Raw genomic sequence first — 23,545 nt, 5'->3', positions numbered from 1 at the left:
TTGCAGAAGTTCCGAAACCTTCAAGATCTGCCGTTTAGATCATCCTGAAATATACGGACCTCCTACTCTCCAGAGGATGAACTCTAAAGATCTGAATTACCCCTGGACTTTGCTCTCTATCGCCTCCCTCAGGACAAACTCATCATGTTTCTTCTGACCTTCCAAACACTTGCATTTTCCTGACGTGATTTGAATGCAGCATCCACTTTAAGTTAGAAATAAAGGTCTTTATCAAAGGGTGGAGGTGGTAACATTTTCACCACAAGCTCCGCCCCTTTCCCCCCTAAGATGGAAGAACTTCCTCGGACGTCCTGGAACCGCTCACCGACTGCTGTTGGCTGTGTTTCCCCATTTTGTTTCCCTGACTGGTAGTGAGGGCGGAGTCAGAATCTAGGTGGTGTATGGGGGTGGGGTTAGGAGAGCAGTGAGCATCATGGGTGGAGTCAGGAACTGGGCTGGGGTGTGTTTCTGGGACCGGGTCTGAACGAACCTCTGTCCTGTCGCATGACTCCTGCTGTGTTTGCGTCTCTACTGTAAGCTCCACCCCTGCCCCCTCTACATTACCCATAAACCCAGCGCACCCTGAACAGCTCCTTCTGTGCTGTGGCCCCTCCTCCGTTTTTACGACCCCTCTCTTTACGTACCCTCTGGGCCGCGTCCGCCTGTCTCTGCGGCTAACGTTTCGCCGGCCCTGATTGGCTCTGTCGCTCTGGCTCTGGATCCGTTGAGCCCTTTGCAGGGCCATGGCAGCCAGGTCTGAGTGCGATGATGTGCTGTCGATCAACCTCCTGCCCAGAGCGAGGGGGCGGACGGGCAGTGCCAGCCTCAGCCTGAGCCAGAAGCGAGGCGCCCGCGGTTCAGATCGGGTTCCTCGCCACGTGGCGGTGGTGATGGTGGCCTGACGGAGCTGAGGGACCTCCACACAGGCCAGTTTGCTGACTGAGCGGTAAACCACAGCGATAATAGAGGCTCGGAGACTATTCTCGAGGTACAGACCGAGACGACACTCCAGGAGACTGAAGCTCTTTTTCTGCCAGGAAGTTTGGGCTGAGAACGAAGAGGAGGCGGCGGCTGCGCTGCATTGACTGCAGGATGGCCTCTGATAGGTCTGACAGGGGACAGACAAAAGACTCAAGGACTGCAGCTCAGAGACTAACAAATTCAGCTTATATCCACACGTACACGGGTATTTTTAGCTCTGCCAAGGAGGAGATGTGGCAACTTTAGTTTGTCTGATTGTTTCCAGATTTACTGAAAATGTCAGGGATAGATCTGCATAAACATTTCACCACAACATTAAAGGGATTCAGTTTTAGAGTAGACCTGGACCTGGACTGATTCTTCACCTGAGATTTGTCAGCATTGGACATTTGGTGGCAAATCGTCATGAAGACACATCAAACTGGGAGACATTGTCTTTATGTTCTCCACAAAATATCAGATATCATTCATTCATGGTGTGGATGGATGGAAGGTACGACCTTGCGGAGGGATAGAGTTTTATTTTTTTGTGTGTAATTCTGAAAATGGAAGACCTCAAATAAAAAACACTGACATGAATAATGATGATGAAAGGAAAAGACTTTTATACCAAAAAAAGAAATAAAATATACAGTTCAGAGCGTGACAAAGTGCAGGATGCAGTCTCTCATTACAATACTGATTTTTCAGGTTAGAGATAAACAGCGTAGCATATTTTAGTAAGAAAAAACAAACAATGAGAGCTGATTTATTGTTGAAATATCAAATATAAAGTGGAAAATAAAGAAAGTGCACAGTAATTAACAAACAGATATCAGGTTACGTGTATTCAATGCTGATATCTAAAACCTGCAGTGCATGAATCCATACTTGGTTTTCCTTTGTAATGTGTTGTTTAGTATGATAACTCCTCTATGCAGATGACACCCAGCTTTACCTCTCTGCTGGCGTCTGTGCAAAAAACACCTCAACGTCACAACTATCCAAGCTGAATCTGCTTCTATGTTACATGTGTGCAAGCACACATCATGTGGGTGTTCCCTGACTGGTTCCTGGAGGTTGCTGTTACTGGGTGAAACTGGTTGTACCAAAGACCTCGTGATTGCCTTGGATTACTGTAGCTGTACGTACTTTGAATGAAAGTGGCCGATTTGTCTGAAAACACTGTCAACTACTGAGTGGTAACGAAATCACTTGTTGCCACGTTTGCCTTCAAAGTAAAAGTTGTACTCTTTGAGTGGATTTCAGTGGTAAGGCATAACTTTTACTTTGAAGGCAAACTTTATTCATTTCCAGTTTGTGTCGCACTTTAAGTTTTACGACTGCCTGGTGGTTATTTAGTGGGTATTTTCAGATAAGTCAGTATCTTTCATACAAACTATAGGTGATTGTGGAAGTCTGCTAGTGACCTGCTCATTAGGCAGGTGTTGTGCTCTTTGTAACCAATTAAAATTACGACTACATTCAGCTACAGAGGACATACAGATATATAAATGGAAATGCTGCCCATCTGTGGCACGTGTGATGTGTTGGCATCCATTGTATGGATTTGAATGAATTTTGTATAGATGGTCATCGTGGCCCCCCGAGGATGAATCTTACCCACTTTGTTATCCTAAACCTCTCCACCAGTCCCACCAACAGGTCACTGTATTCTGATACTGGTTATTATAGGATATGTAGTAAAAAACGACTGAACCCATATCTACCTAACACTGAATGCTAACATGATACAGATACAGAGCTTAATTTTAATCCACCTCTATAGTCTATTAGTGTGTTAACTGTGTGTTACGATTTGATTAACATGTGTTTAAGCCTATTTTGTGCATGTTTGCACAAAATACAGTTAAAGTAAAACCAAACCTCTTTTATAAAGCACCAGTTTAGAAAGCACAAACGTCTTCAAAGTTTTTAACTCTGGACAAACAAAATACATGAAATACATGAATGTGATAATGACGCACGTGATAATGAGTGGATACTGTAGATGATGAAATGGCAGCTAATATCAAAGTTGAATGAAAATGAGTGACACTGAAAACCTTTAAAATATCCACATTTCCAACAAACACTTCTAGCGGAGCACCTGCATCGTCCTCCTCCTGCTCTCCATACGAGGGCGACCAGCTTTAATGGCACCGTGACTTTAGCTCCAGGACTGAGAAAACAGACTTACTGTTGTTGTAATGAACACTGCAGCCTCTAGGGGTGCTTTCAGCATTTTAACTAATGAACTAAACGTTTAAAAAGTTAGTCTGGAGCTCATTTTTAGCCATGCTAGCAGCTTTGCAGTAAGGACGGTAACATCCACGCTTGAACGTCGATGTTTAATGAACCACTTCAAACAATCACAGTTTCCACAAAGATGAACCATCGTGAGATTTACATTTTCTTTTTTAAATATCTCCACAGCTGTTAGATGATTACTGTGAAATACGACTCACACATACATGGACATCTATCCTCTGAGCTTCAAGTGCTGGGCTCGACCTGCACCAAAGGTATCGAGCAGCCAGTCATCTGTTCTCAGCTAGATGTAAAAATTTACACAGTTTTTGTAAAATTCCAAGGAGCTTGGTTCATAGTTCATTCCAACTGTATTTTTTTTAACAGTTTTTAAATTACTTGAACTATTTTGTACCATTTGGGAGGTTTTGGTTATTGTGCAGCCTGTTGGTCAATGATTATATGGTTCATATAAATAGACTTGACTACTGAACTCATATGGTGTTCTCTGTCAACCACAAAAGCACAGTCAAGACTTCACTGTTATATTTAAGCACCAAGAACTACGCAGCTAGCTTCAGGCATCAGGAATTTGGTTGGCTTCAGCAAATATTGTGGTTTTGTGTTAAAAATGCGACTGTCACATTTAAAACTGAAACTTTCTCCAAAACAAGTCACACTATGACATCATGTGTCGTTGCACGGTGGGCAAAGGAAACCTCGTGGGTATCTGTAAGTGGTTTTGGCCAAACATCACCTGAAGAGGAAGCGAGGCTGGAGCACAGTCTCAATAACCCAGGGCGCTGAAACGTGCCATTTTACATGAAAAGTTTAGCATTGTTCATAATGCAACACTGATAAAAACATTAGCTTGTTGTTGGGAAATGCTTTCTGGTGTAAATACTGACAGAGCTGCTAGCATGGCTGTGGACTTTTTCACATCTTTAAAGGGAAAATGAAACTTTGTTTCATAAAATGAATAAGTCTGAGTTGGTCCTGGTCTAAAACATGACTATAATAACTCTCATTCAGAGAAAACACGAGCCTTCCCCATGCTGAGCTCCATCAGCTGTAACTTTAAAGGTGTAACTGTTCTCAGAGAGCTGCTGCTACGCTGCAGAGTTCAGGACTTTCTGCGGGTCTTTGATGGTGTTGCTGATGAGCCCCGTTTGGGAGTTTGTACTGTTCTGACTGTGAAGTCTCATCAGCGCCACCTCCTTGCTCTCTTCTTCGTCCCTCCCTCGGCTGCTAACCCTCCTCACGGGCAACTCCACCTCAGCCTCTTCCAGAAGCGTGACGACAGCTCTCTGGACTTGTCCCCTGCCATCGAACCAGCGCCAGGGCCACCCGGGCCCGCCTCAGCTCCCTGACCCAACCCTTCCTCCGGACCGGCTTGTACTGGACCAGGATCACCCGCAGGTGCCCGGCTAGTGCCATGGTGTCAATGCCGGCCTTGAGTTCCAGCAGAGCCTGGGAGCCCTGCGGGCGTGGCCGGGCTGACAACCACCAGGAGGCGCCTGCTGCGAGACCCACGAAAACTCAGAGTCTCATCTGTGATGGCTGCAGGGAGAGAGGGGTAATGAAGGATGGACGGATGAAAGGATGGATGGATGACGTGTGTTTTGGTTCACCTGTTCATTGTGTGTGTGTGTGTGTGTGTGTGTGTGTGTGTGACAGCACACATGAGTACTCACTCCCACCAGGCAGGCTGTCTCGGTCGAAGATGCACACCGAGTACCCGAGCTCGTTCTCCAGGACTCTGCGCAGCGTCAACAGAACAAACTGCTCCTCCTCGCTGTTCCTCGCATAGGAAATGTACACGTCGAACTCCTTATCATCTGAACACACACACACACACACACACACACACACACACACAGGATCCATTACAGAGGGGAAACTTCTGAGCTTCAGTCGTCAGGAAGTCAGTGTGTAAATGTCACCCACACATGTCAAGTCAGTGAGATAAAAGTGAGTGGAAACTGATCTGATAAAGCACCTCCTCTTCCTCCTTCTTCTTCATTCTCTACAAAACTAAACATCATGGCTGAAGAGTCTCACTCAAGGTTTTGGACTTTACAAATATGCTGCATGTTTCAGTAAATCGCTGCTCTCCACGTCTGTTCCCATTTTTCTACATGAAAACGTCCCTGCACACACTGCTCAGACATCCTGTGTGACATTTCTGGTATGTACAAGTTTGATTTGCAGATGTACGATACAATCTTTTTCTACTACGACATATGAAAAATGTCAAGTTTTGCCTCTGATCGAGATAAAGCGAGGGGATTTTTCTGTGAGAAGCTGACTGAGTGTCCTCAAACGCAAACATGTAGCTCTGGAGTGATTTTAGGGTCACAAACGTTCTCCTTTAATAAACTAAATGCTGCGAGCACAGCCAGGCACCGCGACTCGTAACCAGAAGAAATTTAGTGTCAGGGCGTAAAAAGTGAAGTGACACTGCAGATATTTCAGTTACCTGGCAAAAAACAAGGCTGCAGCTTTATTACCTCATGTTTTACACCCCGAATATGCAGAATCATAATCACACAAAAAGGTGATAAAAACGGTGCAAAACTGCTGCATGTGAGGGTTTATGTGACTGCAGTTCATAAAGGGAACAGGCCGAGCAGGTGGAGGGCGCTGGGGGCGGGGTCTCACCTGTGTGCCGCTCGTCTGTGCCGAACCAGGAGCGATAGAGCAGCAGCAGCTCCAGCCAGAAGACATGATAAACCACAAAGAGGATCAGCATGAGGAGCAGAGTGACGCCGAGGCCGCAGCCCAGCTCCACGGTGGGCAGCGACACTGCAACACAAGCACACCTGAGGCTTCAGTGACGGCTAAACCACACCCCCACAGACAGAAAACAACACTTCATCACAGGTCAGGAGTATGGGCTCAAAATGTGGTCATAAATATTTTGTACTTGTAAATCAGGATTTGTATGTGTAAAAAGAATTTGTGCGTGCGTAAAAAAGATTTGTATGTGTAAAAAGATTTGTGTGTGGACTTAGCCAAAAAACCCCTGCAAGTTACAAGTACAATTTTGACCCTATTTTTTCCTTTCATCTGATTGGTCAATGTCATGTCAATCACAAATGTAACAATCCAATCAGAGAACAGATGGGTTTGGCTGTCGGAGGGGCACTTTTTTTTTGAACTGCAGGTCCTTGAAGGAATAAATGCCCTTTACATGCCAACCCAGCGTTTTCCTTCATCACCACGAAGGAAAACAGTCTGTGGTCGTCCGAGTTTGGTGATTTTTGTGTCACGGGTCTACCTGCTTTATACAGGGACTTCCACAGCCTTTTCAACAGCGCTGCGGACCGCGGGGGGGGGGGCAGTGTTTTGGAAATGACAGTCTTCATTACAAAGCTTTCTTCGTTATGAATTAGCATACATGTTTTTATTGAACATTTGAAGAACTAGCAAAAAAAACCAGAAACTGTTGTAGAGGACATAAAGTCAGAGATAGAAACGACAAGGAGCAGGTGCATCTAGTACAGGTAGAGCTGCTGCAAAAACCCACAGAGCTCAGCAGCCAGCGCAACAAATTCTGGATCCTTGGCTTTTAGTTAGCATTAGCAGCACATCCTGCGTCCGATGTGAAAGGACCTTTATGCTGCGCACTGTGACTCACAGCAATGGTCCCGGGTCAGCCCTGACTTTGTGTTAAACTAATCCTAAAGTAATAATGGTATTTCTAACCACTGACATACCACAACTTTATCCTTTCAACAGCTGCTGAAAGTAAGGGGACCTAGCTGCTATCGGATATTTATATAGAGATCCTCCAGCTTCAAACTGTATTACCCTTCAAGGACCTGCAGTTCAAAAAAGTGCCCCTCCGACAGCCAAACCCATCTGTTCTCTGATTGGATTGTTACATTTGTGATTGACATGACATTGACCAATCAGATGACAGGAAGAAAAATAGGGTCAAAATTCGTACTTGTAACTTGCAGGGTTTTTTTTGGCTAAGTCCACACACAAATTCTTTTTACACATACAAATCTTTTTTACACACACACAAATCTTTTTTACACACACACAAATTCTTTTTACACATACAAATCTTTTTTACACATACAAATCTTTTTTACGCACGTACAAATTCTTTTTACACATACAAATCTTTTTTACACACACACAAATCTTTTTTACACACACACAAATTCTTTTTACACATACAAATCCTGATTTACAAGTACAAAATATTTATGACCACATTTTGAGCCCATACAGGAGGTCTGCCGCTACCATGCCTTCATCATTGCATTGTAACAAACCTGTAACAAATGGAAGGATATCTGTGCCTTTGATCCTTTCTATCTAACGCCGCTCGAGCTCAAGAGCGCCCCCTGTGGAAGTCCACAGTGGGAGTTCTACATAGGGCTGGGTATCGTCACTGATTTCTAGAATCGATTTGTTTCCGATTCACAAGGTCCCGAATCGATTTGATCCACGATTCGATTCAATTCGATTCGATTCGATTCAATTAAATTCGATTTGAATCTGGGAAATTTTGACAGTCAGAAATATTATAATTCAGATCAGTACATTTACATATTTTTGTATCTATAAAAAGGAAGCTGACACACGCAAGACTTTATCAAAGGTGTGAGCGTCACAGCAGATGCCTTTGTGTCAAAGTAACTGAAGATAAAACACAGAAAAACATGAAGGTGGTTTTCCTGGCCTGAGATTTTATAAAAATATTCTGCAGTACATCAAAAACGAAAGAAAACCATTAATCAACATATGAACATTACCTCTGACATTACAGCGGTTTTATTAGAGACATGGTTAAGCGTTTTGCATTTTGCATAATTTTAAAAAGTTTAAATTTGTTCAGTATTGAGCGGCAGAAATTAGGTTTTCTTTTCGGAAGAATGTAAAAGCGAAAAAAGGAAAGACAGCAGCCGACAGCGCTGTAAACAACGACCAGACTTGTGCGTAACAAGCAAGCGAATAATGCAGAAAACAGATTTTTAGACGGGAAACTGTTCTTGAAGTACAGAGCGAGAGAGAGAGAGAGAGAGAGAGAGCTGTGCATCGTGGTGGAAGCAAAACAGTAAAAGTCAGAGTTGTTGTTGTTTATGTGAAGCGTAGTTTGGATCTTCTTTTGCTGCTGGTTCGGTCAATATTGTTTGGAGAGAGATAAAACTAACAGCTTTAGAATCAGCGCAAAAGGGGCGTGAACACAAAGCGCGGACCATGAAACATCAGAATCAGCGAGCTGTCGGCTTTCAGCCCCGACCGTGTCCGTGCAGTTGTTGTGCCAAGTGATTGTCTGCCAGAAAGTGATTGCCGTCCGCGGGAGCGCGCACAGCCGCTTAAAGCTGCAGCGCCCGTCGGGTGAGAAAGGCGACATCTCACTGATTCTGATCCGCGGGTCCGCACTGTGTGTTTACATCCTTGTGCAGAATCCGTGTACCTGCTCTCATTTACTGTCTTAGCTGTTTGGTGGTTGTTGAAATTTTGTGAGGTTTCACCTGAGATTCTGGCGTTTCGGGCAAAATAAATTTATATTAAAAAATCGATTCAGGATTTTAATGAATCGATTTCATGTTATCCAAGCCAGAATCGATTTTAATCGATAAATCGATTATTAAAACCCACCCCTAGTTCTACATTACCAGGGCGCTTCCTCACCTTCCTCCTCCAGCTGAGCTCTGCGTGTATCGAAGCCTCGCTCGTTCTTCACGGAGCAGTAAAACTCTCGCTTCATGTCTTGGGACTGGAAATCCTGGATCACGAGGATACTCTCGATAGTCAGGTCCCTGAAGTGGTCTCTCACCACCCTCAAACCACAAAAGAAACGACATTTCAAAATAAAAGCACGCTTTCTGCAGAAAGTTACTCTTCGCTGCTTTCGTCTGATTGTTTGAGTTGTTAACAAATGCTGTGCTGCTGATGGTCTCGCAGCCTAGTATATATATCAATAAAATTGTATTTCAAGTTTGTTTAATTTAAACACCTTAAGAAAATCAGCTCCTTTCACATTATAAGCACTGAGGCTACAGATGCACTTTACACATTTTATCTTGTTTTTGTAAAACAGAAAATCTTAATAGGAGACGCTGATGAAAGTGAAGGAGGCGCCATTTAAAATGAAAAACCCAAATAAAAAAGAGCAAAAACCTTAGCAGTGCCCAACGCTCTTATCATCAAGTTTATCTGGAGATCTGACTTTATAATAAGCGCCCGTGCAGAGCGGCTCTGTTCGCACCTGTTAATTTGTTTGAATCGATCAGGAAGTTTGTCCAGCGTCTTCCCATCAACCGTCCACCAGATCTCCCGCGAGGGTTTGTCCAGGACAAACGGAAGCTGACCTCTGCACACCAGACGCACCTCGGTGCCTGAAGAGACAGAAGAATATTCATTTCAGTCCAGGATGAAGGTAAAGTGTTTCCTGCTGCAGCCGTGGATGTTCATGTTAAACAGTTCACTCCACTCGTGGATCTGTATGATGTCATAGAGAGGGAATATCCTAATATGGTCGTTTTTAACTGCGACTCATGCAAAGCTGCACGTGGAGCTGGAAATGAGCGGCACACGTCCACTTCAAGTTCACTTTGCAGCTTTTTTCCAACTTGGTGACTGACATGACTCAAAGTGATTTTAGTGTATTCTCTGGTTTCATTTCTGTTTAATATTTGTGGTTTATTAAGCGATCCGTGCAGAACACATGTTCCCGGGTGTGTTTTATAGCTCGATGTTTCTTTGCTGCACAGATGATTAAATTCGGTCTAATTAATGACCCGTTCAAACTTTTTGGAGTCGCAGTTTTTGCGGCTTTGGAAAATGCAGCTGCTGTTTCATGACTTTATTTTCCTTTTACAGACGACGACGCTGATATTGAAGTCTTAAACTGCTGCTGATGACGGCGCTGTGGCAGTCGTTTCCTTCAGACATTTATCAGCCTGCTGGCTGCAGTCCTGCTCACCTCCATCAGCACCGACTCACACTGTGTGTACATGTCGTGTGCGTTGATGGAGCGCGTGTCCGTGCACGCCGTTAGCAGCTCGTTCTGTTTTATGAGACGTTCCACTAATTCTGAGCGGACGATTAACTTTGTGAATGTCGAGTCTCAGAGAGCCAGTTTGAAAGAACCTGCTGGCAGACAAAGTGCCGCCTGTCCGTCTCCGTCACGTCCTCAGAGTGCAGCTGAGGGTGGAGGAACTTCCTCCACAGAGCCACATGACTCTTCCATGAACTGCTGATGTTGTCCATGCACATCTGGACAAATCAGCCTGGTTAGATTCACCCTTGTCCCCGTCCTCTGTGTTAATGAGAGACGTGGAGGTCTGTGCAGACCTTTGTGTTCATCAGTGTGAGCAGGACTGAAGGCTGCTGTAGATCAACCTCATTACACTCAAAATGTCCTTAATGGGTTCAAATATATTTGTGCAGCACGTTTTATTCAAGCTGGAGAATTTATGTTCCCACTGTGAAGAAGTCACAGGACAGCCAATCACATCAAACAGCAATCAGTTAGAAACAAATCAATGAAATGAAGTTATTTACTTCTGTGTATTTAACATAAGCTCTGTTTGTTTTGGTTTTTCTGTTCTTTACAGTTTTTATCTGTCTGCATGTTTTCCATTTTGAGCAATCGTTTCTGATCAATAACAAATTAACACTGAACGGTTTCCCGGTATCGCTCCGTCAACAGCGACCTCCGGCTGTCATCTGCACCGATCAATGCATCTGCTGCCTCGCATACAAACAGGGTCTCCATGATGCACGACTGCAGCAGCTCAGGGTGAACGACCACACAAAGAAAACCCTTAAAAACTTGATTTTTCCTTCCACTCCTTGTTACGACGCGTTCCCAAACCAGCCAACAGAGATTTTCTCTCGCCCAGGGTCTACCCCGGGGTCTCCTCCAAACTGGGCATGAAACACCTCCAGGAGGCATTGCGCTCAGATGTTGAACCACCTTAACTCATAATGACTCTTTGGGCAGTAACTCATTCCTGAAGGAACGGGCACTCCAGCCTGTTCCTGATGGGAACCTGGTCTCAGACTGAGAGATGCTGAAGCTGGAGGTCATCGCAGAGCCAGAACGACCACATCATCTGCAAGAAGCAGACATGAGGCCACTGAGCCCACAGCCCACCAGGACTCTGACTTAGTGCCAGCAATATGAACCAAACAATGGGCCCCAAAGTAAAATCCAAGGGATCTATGATTGCCATCTCCAAGTCACGGCAGGGACGCTCAAATGTTCATGAAGTTTATGCAAATCTTTCTCATCTTGAAATCTTCACATAGAAGCTTCTAGCACGTCCTCAAGACCCCTGAGCTGTAAAGCCGAATACTGCAATACAAACAGGAGAAACGTGCAAAGACAAAGACGACTGAACAGCGCTCGGGGGGTTTGTTCACATACCTGTTTTGACAGTGAAGATCTGGTCATTTGTCGGGTTCATGATGCTGGGCTCTTTGGGCAGCGAGAGGGGCACTGAGAGTAAAACAGAGCACTGGTTACCTGCACGGTTACTGCCTGTAATGCCTGTACGTGAGTTAGCAGAAACGGTTTCTCACAGATGGCGGTGACGTTTATGCTCCTGGTAAAGTTGAGTGTTTGGTTCCTCCTCTGGTACTGGACTCTGCAGTAATACAAACCCTGATATTGTTCCATCATGAGGTGAACCTGCAGACTGTTTCCTTTCTGCTCCCTGTCGCTGTCCCAGAACGGATACCAGCCACACACCTGAGAACGGCGAGATTCACACACTTTAGTTTCATGCAGCCCATCCAGACCCGATCTGCAGGTGAGATTCTCCAGCTCCGCTCAGCTTCAGTTCACTGTTCAGCTGTTTGGCTTCACTGACTCGCTGACAGAAGGATTAATGAACAGAGCTGCGGCGTTTAAGAAAGGAAAAACACGAATACCACACTGAACATATTCTGTTAATTGAAAGGAGAAGTAAAACTGTTATTGCAAAAACACAGACACACTTTCATATGAGGAAGAGAAAAAAAACATTTGTGAGAGAAAAAGATTAATACTCAATGTATTAGTATCACAAGGTGTATGACGAACCCAGTGAGACTTCTGCAGCACTTCTTTACAAAACACATTTATTTCTAGTTAAACATAAAGTACTTAATTGAAAAGCAGGTAAATTATATTTTGTGGGATTCCATAAGGCTCAATATTGGGCCCACTGCTATCTTCAAAATATAGAAAATGACTTTATACAAAGTTAGTTGAATTCTAATAACCTAAAGTCAAACTAAATATCTTTTGGGATATTTATATATCATCAATATGTCATCATTTCACCTCTGCCCCTGAAACACTGCCTTGATTTTCTTTAAAATAATATATAATAAGTGAAGAAATGTTCTATCGTAGAAAAATATTAACGACAGTCAGAGTACTAAACAAAGGTAAAGATTTCATGAACTAAGCCACATAATGTACGGCCATTAGAAAAATCGCTGACAGGAAGGGTAAAAAAAAAAAATCTAACCTGAATTGAAATTAAAACTTTAAGAATTCTGTTTTGCAGTGTTAGTAAGTGACTGGCTGCTCCTGTATGGGATTAGAACGATGCCACCTTATCCTATAGTCCAGCCAATAATGTGATTCACATTCGTATATACGCAGCCAATCAACGTCGTTGACAGGCTATGACAGCGTCCTTATGTGCCGACACCGGTGTTTTAGCGAGCAAAGCGGCGTGGCTGATGTGCAGTGAAGCCACGTTAATGACAACGTGTCCAACCATTGGAGATGTGAGCAGGACAGACGGAACAACTGACGGAAAAAGTGTGGACTTTATACCAGTTTTTTAAATTGTGTTGATCGCCACGTAAAACCAGAGTTATGATAAAATATCTGCAATGTTTGGTTTTCTTCCTGAATACTATCGTTGTTTATATTTACTGCGGGAAGAAACGGTAAAAACAGCGTTTTATAAGGAAAACGCTCGAAAGCCTGTGAGCAAAAACAAATCCCCCCCACCCTTTCCTATTGGTCGAAAAAAGTACCGTGTCGACCAATCAAAAAATGATATGGCAACGTGGCATCTAGTTGTTAAGAAACGGGGGGAAGTTTTAGGAGTGACGGCGGTGTTCTGAGATGTGAGAGATTTGAGACGTTTAGCACAAATCTTGTGTAGTTAGTGTGTAGTTAGTGTGTAGTTAGTGTGTAGTGTAGTCAATAGTTTTGTTGTGTGTGTCAGAACAATGAGGCGGCTGCTGAATGTTACAGGTGTTACAGCAGTGATACGTCTCCTGTTGTCAGGCCTGCAGGTATCAGGCTGGTGTTCTTCTTTATCTCATAGTGGACAGAAATTATTTTTTGGAGTGGCACAAATAATTTGTGTGGCATCAGATTTGATGCAGAACAGCTGATTGTTCTGTAAATAGTTTGAAATGTTTATTTAAAAAAACACCTTGGCTGCATTAAAAAAAATAAACAGCTACAAAAAACTTTGTTGTTTGCCAAGCTGAGTTACTTTTTTGAAGTAGTAACTGTCATGATCCTGGGTCCTTTTGACCCAGCGTTTTGTGTTTTCTATTATTGTAATTTTGGTTCTGTTCTTCCTCGGTTAGTGTTCATTCTTTTCTACCAGTGTATCCCTGTGTTTAGTCTGCGTTTTGAGTCTGTCATTACGTGCATGTGTTTCCTGTTTTACTTTAAAAGTCTCTGTCTTATCTCAGTGTGTTCAGTTTACTTTTCCCCTGTCTCGTCAGGTCTGATTACTCCCAGCGGTGCCCTCCTTTTGTGTCTCATTCCCTCGTTATCCTTCTGTGTATTTAAGCCTCATGTCTGCCTCTGTTAGTTGCTGGTTCGTCTGTGTTGCTCCCCTCCGTGTTCTCGTGTTTTCTCCCTGCATCTCCGTTTCTCGACCCAAGGTTTCAGGTTTGTTTGTTAGCTCTTCCCAGTTTAGGTTTTCAGTTCTTGTTCACCTGCCTTTGTTGTTTGTACCACAGCGTGTAAATAAAGACTCACCTGCACCAGAGCTGCCGCCTTTTGGGTCCTCTCTATAATCTCCACACGCCTGCCACACCGGGCGTGACAGTAACTATATAATTAATTGCCCAACATTGGTCATTATATGCTGTATTTTGCAGACAGAGAGTTACAGACTCTCTCCCTGACCACAGACTCATAATACAAGTCAGAGGTTTATGAAAAAAAAGGAAAAAAAAAAAGAAAGTTGTGTTTTCGAAATTGGAGTTCAAGTTATTTTTACTTCCAATAGTGTTAACATCCTACACAGGTCATGAACAAGATTTTTTTTACATTTTCATTGTAAGTGGGCTAAAGCAGTTAATTAAAAGTAGTCTAACATAAATGTAAATGCTGTAATTTGATTTTAATGTAACTTGGATGGATTCGATGCTGGCGTGACCACAGTGCACACGTCTGATGTTGCTCACAGTGGTCCAAGGAATCGCTCAGGGAGTTTGTGTGTTCGCTCAGACACATGAAGAATTAGAGGGAACATTGGTAGAGAGACTTGGTTAAGTCACTACTCGCAGAACAGACATCGATATGTTTGGTATTTGATTCAGTTTTGAGTTCTGCTGTTTGTGGCGTTCCCCAAGGTTCAGTGCTGGGGCCCAATGTTGTTTACAAAACTATGAAAATGTTATTATTTGCAGACGATTTACATTTTCCTCATAACATTAAAGATATACTCGATTACTTTTGATCTACTGACATTTAAGAAATGTAAATTCAGGCTTTATAAAGAACCGAGTGTCTAAAAGGTTTTAATTTGGTTTCATACAGAGAACTCAGAGCCTGAAGGACCAGGCTTTATTTCAGTGAGCAGCATTATTTTAATGTGATTCTGAGTATCTGAATGCAACAGAATCAAAGACTGCAGATGAAACAGGACAGGGATTAACAGCAGTGCTGAAAACTTACCAGGTGCGCCGCAAAGTACCATTGGACCTTTGGCGTGCTCTCTGACATCTTGGTGGCGTCCTGCAGGTCTGGACAGTCCAACGTCTTCCCCTCCTGCAAAGGGATCAAGTCCTCAATCGGTGCCACAGCAACTGGAAGCCCACACTTAACGACGTCGTCCGGCTGCAACACTTTGAGGCGGATGGCGATCTTACTGCAGGAGGACTTGTTACTGCAAGTCAGAGACGGGAGATGTCAGCAAACAGGAACCCATCCAGAGCATCTGCATGTTTCAGCTCAGGTCAAACATTCAGATTTTTATGGGGGGCGGGGGGGGCAGTATGGAGATTATGTAGGGAAGTGAGGACAGACTGAGAGTGAATGACACACAGGAAACGGTCTGGGGTGGACTCTAACTCAGGCGCCAGCTCAGGAAGGCGCATGTTTCCCACGATGCTGCATCAGCTCTTCTAAAAGCCTGCAAGTTTCGGGGAACTGACGGTGTTCAGAAACGGCATTCAGCTGAAACGTGACTAAGTGGAGCAGAGCAAACCACAAACCCGCAGGACGCGAACACAGGCTGTGATTTTGGGTCATCGCTGGTCTCGGCATCATCAGCACAGCAGAAAGAAGCTGGTTGACTCTCTGCTTCATCTACTCTAAAACTACTGAGCCTCTTATGTTTTCACAGGGTTGAGATTCAGATTAAAGATGCTAAACATCACCAACAAACTAATTATTATCTTATCAAATGAACAGTCCTGCACACGCTAGCCCAGCTGTGCTGTTTTACTCTCAAAACCAAACGTCAGGAACTTACAAGCTACAAATACGTGAACTCAGAGTCTCGTAAGAACTCGAGTTTTGACCTCTGAAACGTGTGGACGCTATTCCTGCATCTGTGTCTGCACGGCTTTGTGCATGTGCCAAATAATTCTCTGAAGCTGGTAAGACAGAGGAAACAGGAAGTGACCTGACCACACAGGAACACAGAACTAGATCACCTTGTTCTCTGAGGTCTGCTGCAGTATTGGTACCGTAAGCAGCTCTGGCAGCACTCGTACCACAGACGGCAGCAGCCTCGTCATGATGACGGACCGGCAGTGAAATAAACGACTACATCAGAAGAAATACGTTTGTGTTTGTAGCAAATATGAAAATAAAAACACAGACGCCAGTTTTTATGTCTTCATTAGTCACAAAATAACTGATGTGAGCTTAATCTGATCGTGGCTCAGACGACTTACAGGCAGAGCTGTAATGCACTCTCGGACAGAGCCTGATCTCCATCCACCTTTGAAATGTTTGCTCTGTGTGTGTGTGTGTGTGTGTGTGTATTCATACCTTTGTAGGGACCAAAAATTGGAAGTTCAGTAAACTTGTGGGGACCAAAATCCTGGTCCCCACAAGTTTGAAGGCGTGTCTGAGACTCAAAATGTGGTTTTCGTGTCAGGGTTACAGTTGCGTTAGGATAAGCATTATGTTAATTAAAAGTCCCCACAAGATATGAATCCCCGACGTGTGTGTGTGTGTGTTTTATTTATGTGCTGAGATAATCTGTCCAGTTCAGTTTTGTTACGGCCGACTCCTCCGAGTCCCCAAAAACGTTCTGATGGAGCTGGAGGAAACCCCTCCCGTCCTCACTGACTCACTGCAGAGCCTCGCCGTTTGCTCACCGCGTTAGTGGGCGAGTGTATGCCGTGTGCAGAATGCAGCGGGTTCGAGTCCGGCTCCTCTCTCTCTCCTGTCTGTCTAATAAAAATTCCACGAATAATCATCTTTAAAAACAAAGCGTGACTTTTGTGCATGGCCGTCTAAGTTTTCATGTTTTTTTCAGTGTCATTAGAAATGAATGAATCTCATCTTGGAAGCGCTCATTGGCGAAAAGCTTTATATAAATGTTCAAATTTTATAATGTTTTTAATTGTATTTTAAAATCTATTCTATTCGTATCAGATCTACAAACACAATGCTGATGTCATTATCGGGGATTTCCAAAGAGCCGGCTGACGTCGGAGTGTTTTAGTATCGTAGTATCGGCCTTCCCTTCGGGGGGCTGAGCGGGTTAAATATCAAACACAGAAATGGTGAAACAAAGCGTCCTCCGAGCGTCGGCTCGTCATTTAAAACGCTTCTTCGTCTTTTTGTGTTTCAAGGTGCTCGATGAGCTCACATCAGCCTGCTGCTGTTACTCCATCTGATTAACGTGTCATCGCCACACCGTCAAAATGCTTCACGCTTAAAACTCTAACTCCTAAAACTAGTTCACATTTTCATTCTTCTGGATTTCAGAATAAAAGACTCATTTATAAATATGTTCCCGTACGTTGCATGGTCAGGTGACTCGTGAGGTCGAGTAACGCTAATCTGCTTCCTGTTCCCATCACTCAAAATGAATACGAGGAAAAGTCAAACGTAAATAATTTTAGTAAAACGGGGCAGGTGACACTTTACTGACAGAAGTTCAGTCGGCATCACGTGATCATCACTTTTATGTCGTCATCTCGCTCTGCCCGGAGGCTCGCCCGGACCCTCCTCATCCCCTCGGGACCTGATCCCGTTTGCTGAGTGTTACTTGGAGGTTTGGAGCGAGTCCAGCTGACAGGACTTATCCGTGGAGCTGAGCGGCACATCTTTAAGATGCTCTCACAGCCACTTTGGATGATTAAGTGTGGAGCGGCCAAGACGGAGGATCGAAGCTAAGAGAGCGGCTCGTTTTATCTGACTGATCTACAGGCTGATGACCGCGCTGGACCGGTCCGTGTTGGATAATCAGCCGGTTGGAGTTGCTAAAATCGAGACCTATCCGAGAGAAAGACGAGTCTGAAGACCCTCCGTCAGAACTTATATAAATGTGAGAACAGAGAGGTCAGCTGTGGTTGCAGTGAGGTTAAATATAATGTGGTCACTGAATGCTGTTGGAGATGGAGTCCTCTGTCACCCTCGCCAACAGCGGCAGTGGAAGTGGGTGTGGCTAAGGTTGAATTGCTAATCATTTACACCTGAGGATAAAGGTGTGCTGGAGGCTGGCTTGGGGAAGCTGCTTCGTAGCACTTTTAAAGCAGTTTGAAATAAAAATAGCATTTCTGGTCGTAACAGAAGGATTACAAACTGGTCCCAGTGTGGCTGGTATTGAACTCAGAGGGTGAAGGACCAGTATAAAACCAGTATTTGTAATAAAATCTCGAGGTTCTGACGCTCTGGGCCGTTGACGGGCGAAAACAGACTCTGTGTGTAGGAATAACAGGCTCTGAAGGTTAAAACATCCTGAGGAAACAAAATGTGAACAGATTTCCAGGAAAAGAGGAGGTCGTGTTTAAAGAGGCTCGATGTGAGGAAACAGGAATCCTCTACGTCCAGATGAACAGAATCAACCTTTTGGGATTTACTTGCCTGGATGTTTGAGCGTGCATCAAGACAAATATATACATATATACATATATAAGTATATATTTGCAACAGGCGCTTCGGTTCAGATGAAAGCTTAAAAACAACCTTTCCCAGCAGCCCCGGCGTCTTACCGCAGCATGCAGATGTACTGGCCGGTGTCGTCGGCGATGGCCGGCTGCAGAAAAAGTCTCTCTCTGTCTTTGCTGAGCCGCGAGCTGCAGAGCAGGATGACATCACGAATGAGTGAACGTAAATCAGACACGACTCAATTAGAACAACATTAGAACAAAGTCGGCGAGGCGGATCGAGCCGCCTCCCAAACACCATACGTCCTCTCTGGAAGGGAAATCGTTACAGCCCACTTCATCATTCACCTCCTCTCAAAGTGCCTTAATTAGACACAACCCCCCCCATCTGCTTTAAACTCAACCAGGCTCATCTGTAATCGATCACAAACACATTGGCTGTTTATTCCCTCTGTTATTCTGCAGAAAACATAAAGTTTATATAGAAATAAACCTAAAACCATGAACAGGAGCAGTGGAAACCTGCAGGGCAGAAAAATGAAGCAAGTTTTGGTCCTTTGGCTTCATCTTCCTTCTAAACTTCCCCTGAAAACGACACCAACGCGTTAACACGACACACAAACACATCTGGGGGTTACCTGTACGTGATTGGCTGCTCCAGGTCGTGGCCCTCGGGGAGGCGGTACCAGAAGAGGTTGTGCCCGGCGCTCTGGGTGGAGGTGTAGTTGTAGACAGAGGGATGAGAGAAAAGAGGACAGGAGAGCCAACCGACCTCGCCCTCCACGACAGAGACCGCCCCCACGCTGGACTCGCCCCAGTCGTAGCACATGGGCTCTGAGAGGAACATTAAAGGAACAGTTCAGCCAAAGCAAGTCATCGGCGTGCAGATCACACCGAGAACGAGCCAAACATTCAACTGGTGAACTTTTTTATCATAAACTGATGAGTGAACAGGAAGAGGAAGAGGAGTTCGTGGGGGTTCTTCCTCTCCCTCTCTAGATCAGGTCCAGGATGCTGGTCTGGCTCCGATTTAGAGTTTTTATGTGCGAATTAAACAGAGCTTAGTGGATGTCATCGTTAACTGGCCTTGTTAAAGGAGCGCCGTTATTACGCGTCCGTCTCATTAAAGGATTAAAGCGCAGAGGGCAGCTGCAGCACTGAAACTCCTCGGAGCTGAGATTAAACTGCTTGCAGCGGTTATTGAATTTGGTGCAAAAAGCTGCAGGAGTGAAGGACAAAGCCGTGCGTGTAAACAGATGGCTGATATGATGGAGGCACAGATTCAGAGATTTCTGACCCCGACCTCCAGGCTCAGAATATCCCAGCGTCCAGCTGGGAAACACAATTTATCAGCATCTGGCACACAGACAGACACCCGGCACAGATTATCATGACTGCTGCCTCACATGTCCAGAGCCAACTGAAACCTTGTTTACTTCTTGAAATTTAGTGTGGGAACCAGATTATGTAACACAGAAAGAATTTTTTTGGTATGTTTTGGGGCTTTTTAGCCTCTCTTATGTTTGGAAAGCAGAGGAGGGAGAACAGGGGACAGGACACGGCCTCTGCATCAGCCCAGCCCGCAGAGCTGAACCAGCCCCACACGGAGCTTTCTGTAGCACAGAGCTGTGCAACAGTCACGCCTCGTTTCTTTATGTTGGGCAGGAAAATTGGAAATAGGTGCAGTGATTTATTGAAACTTGGAGAAACATACACAGAAATACAGCAAAAATATGTGACCGCCTTTATTTTTCTGCTCAGTCTGAACTCCGAGCAGCTCTGTCGCCTCTGTACGATGTAAACATGCAACCTAAACTAAGGTATGCAATAAAAACGGGCTTTATTCGTTCTGACTGAGCTGTGCCTGGATGATTTGGTGCGTGTGTGAAATGTTTCCTGCTGCAGATGTTCTGATGATGCAGATGTTAATAATATGAATAAAGCCAAACAGCCCTCAGTCAGAGTTTTACTGGCCCACGTATATTTTAACTGGTCTGTGGAAAAAAAGTTTTATTTTTATATTTTGTAAATATGAAAACAACTTCATTAATATTTTATTTATATATTATTCGAGTAATCTGGAAGAATATTCTTACAAAGCCTTTAACTGAATGCGCACACCCCATGCCCCCCTTCAGACTCAGCCCTGCTTGCTGCAGGTATGACGGCGGTGGGTGAAGAAGCTGAAGGTGATGAAGGTCTCTGGTTAGGTGAAACATCAAAATCATCTCTTTCTCTTAACCTGAGCTCACCGACTCGTAACGGCTCCGCCTCTTTGCTCTATGCCGAGTGTGTGTAGACGAATGGGTGCAGACAGACTCCATGTTTAACTATGACATCATCATCTTAGTCACAGGCATGCTCTTTGATACGTTTCTACTGCGGGTCTATTTTCAGTTGGAAATACGGGCGAAGCGCTCACTGACGTCACGAGCTCTTTATTAAATGAAGCTCAAAGCAAAAAATGAGCATCAGGGATTTTCTGTAATACTCTGTGAACTGGGCATTCCTAAAGAAATGGACAATAAAATATCATCAGCATAGAAATTACACGAACATCTGTTTAAGTTCCAGATTGCTGTCACTGTCTCTGCTTATGAAACTCATATAAAGGTGGAACAGGAAAAAAACTACAGGGTGAATTTTCCCAAAGCAGACATCGTGCCACGCTGAATGAGGTGTCAGTAAAGCCATTAGTGCTGTCGTATTTATAGCTGGTGTAATTCTCCTGCAGTGAAGATGAAACAGCTCTAACTGATGGCCGTAACTAAAAAGAGAAAGTGCAAACCCTCATCCTGGATTTTTATCGTAAGCAGGACTTAAATTACCAATTGATCATCAGAATTAGCACAGACCAATTTCCCTGAATTGATTTAATTGAGCAGCGGTCTCAGCACTGACCCGAGGCCAATCAGTCAGTCAGATTACAAAGCACTCAGCTCGGTCTTCAAGCACCTCATCTATAATGAACGAATGAATTAAATGGAGGATAAAGATGATTGCTGTTCAACACAGCGTAGGATAATAATGAGGATGACTATCATCCACCACGAGGCTTCAGACGCCGTCTGAGCAGACTCTTTTTGTTGATGTATGCGACCCCTAAACCCACCTAAGCACAGGAAATACCCTTAAAATCATATTTAAGGCCAACCTCACAGTTCAAACTGAAACACTGAAACTATCTGAAGGTGCAAAACATTATCAGGGATCAGTGGGACCTCTGTAACCATAGAAACCAGGTAATTCATGAATTACAATCCTGCTAATGAGAAAAATGCAACAACAGAAACAGTTTCGATCTCGTGGTGGCGACAGAAGAACCACCGACTCCCAGCGGCTCGTCTGGGGTCCCGAGCCTCAGTTTGAGAAACTAAAGTGCAGGTGGGTTTGAGGATCGTGAACACCGAGCTCTGGATTAATGGAGGCTCTGTGCCCCTCCTGTGCGGAGCTGGATCGAGTGTGCGTGTTGGTAATTGACCTGTCAGGTTTTTCCGGCCGGCGTATTAGTCTTTCTATTAAAACCTTCTCCAGCATCCGTCCACCTCTGCCCGTCCTCCTCCCTCGCTATCCATCCATCCACCTACACTAATGCCTCCAGTCTGATCCTACCTCTGCACCTCCCGACACACACATCATCCATCCATCCGTAACAAGCTGCAGCGTTTAGCTTCAGCCCCAGCGATCTGTATGAAGATAATAAGACTACAGTGATGGCGTCGCTGTGTTTTGTGATGCTTCTGCAAATGGAATCAATAATCTGGTTGAAACAGTCGGGAAAACAGTTTAACATTGATCTGCAACTCGTGTCAGAATCGACGTTTGACTTTAGTCATTTTATTTACTTTTGTAGTTTTTAGCCTTTCAGACATCAAATATAGCTTTAGTTTATTTCTTCACATCTACTATTACACCCAAACATCTTTGCTTTTAATCATCGTTATCAGGAATGAGTGTTTGTCAGGCCCTGTTTAGTCTCTATAAGCAGCTGTATGGATGTGCAGCCCGAGTCAGTCGTGTGTGTCTGCAGTGTGGCGTGGAGGAAACTCGCGACCTTCAGGGTGAAATTTAAAATCACATGTTGTTGTTTTTGAAACGGCTGATTTATGGCACGTTTGAAGAGAGCAGCTTTCCCCGAAGAATTCGTGTAGGTTCCGCCTGCAGCGTCCCCTCCCCTCCTCCTCACTCTACATCCATCCACCTCCTCTACACTGACCTCCCACTGCCCACCATCACCTCCCCTCCACCCTCCGACAGCGTTACAAATGAGCCTCCTCGCTCAGGAACCATCCATTCGCCGTCCCACGGGGCGAGAGCTCCGGCTTTTAATTAACCTCACTTCTGCAGAGTTGCGCCACAGAAACAAGAAAGATTTTCAGTTAAGCAGACCCGAGAGGCTCTTACAGGGAAACACGGCACTCGTATTTGTCCCTCTCAGTTCCCTTCAGCGCAGGAAGAACTCGTCGCCCTGATTGATCCAAATCCACACTTCATCCTCACTCCTGTGCCTCTAAATGAGAATTACCTGAAGCTTTTAAAACAAATGTGCATTCAGATTTTTTTTTATGTTTTCTGCGTCGCTGCTGCTGAAAGACAAAAATGCATTTTTTTCCTGCCAACAGACTCAAGTCACTGACTCGACCCCCCGAGGAGCTCGATCTCATCCCACCTGTCACAGCTGTCACCTACCTGTTGGGCGCTGGACTGACTGACAGCAGGGAAGTCCCGCCCATCACGGTGAAGAGGAAGACGAGGGCGGAGATGAAAGTTGCCCTGCAAAGACAAAAACTGTTAATGTTTATTTTCAACAACTTTCAAAACAAACACAAACAACATGAATCTGTTTCAAACTTGACAAATAAAATTTGTTTGGGGTCATTCTTGTCATCATTTTTTCCATAACTCCATCCATGACTTCAACTTTTTAAGTGAGTGAGAAAACCAAAGAAAACAGACATATATATGTGCGGTCTGAATATGTCTGAATATCTTTATGAAATTATTTATTCCACACAGGCTCTTTTGTTACGTTGGGTTTGTG

At 44.4% G+C, this 23,545-nt stretch overlaps 2 protein-coding genes across 4 annotated transcripts in view; one reads left to right on the top strand and one right to left on the bottom strand.

The window, feature by feature from the left end:
- tenm3 (teneurin transmembrane protein 3) overlaps positions 1-23,545 on the top strand; it is a 298,938-nt gene that overhangs the window by 150,818 nt on the left and 124,575 nt on the right. The gene's annotated exons all lie outside the window — the stretch shown is intronic.
- On the bottom strand, positions 1,564-19,487 carry LOC116329762 (interleukin-1 receptor accessory protein). Its single transcript, XM_039613613.1, is given in 13 exon segments — positions 1,564-4,483; positions 4,486-4,533; positions 4,536-4,699; positions 4,701-4,770; positions 4,905-5,048; positions 5,872-6,015; positions 8,866-9,014; positions 9,443-9,572; positions 11,609-11,680; positions 11,764-11,932; positions 15,110-15,320; positions 18,610-18,693; positions 19,143-19,487. Coding segments are annotated over 13 exon segments (1,758 nt in total). The 5' UTR covers positions 19,352-19,487; the 3' UTR covers positions 1,564-4,319.

This window comes from Oreochromis aureus, linkage group 6, assembly GCF_013358895.1.
Source record: "Oreochromis aureus strain Israel breed Guangdong linkage group 6, ZZ_aureus, whole genome shotgun sequence".
Taxonomy (NCBI): domain Eukaryota; kingdom Metazoa; phylum Chordata; class Actinopteri; order Cichliformes; family Cichlidae; genus Oreochromis; species Oreochromis aureus.
The sequence above is the reverse complement of the archived record's forward strand: the minus strand, read 5'-3'. Positions and strand labels throughout refer to the sequence as shown.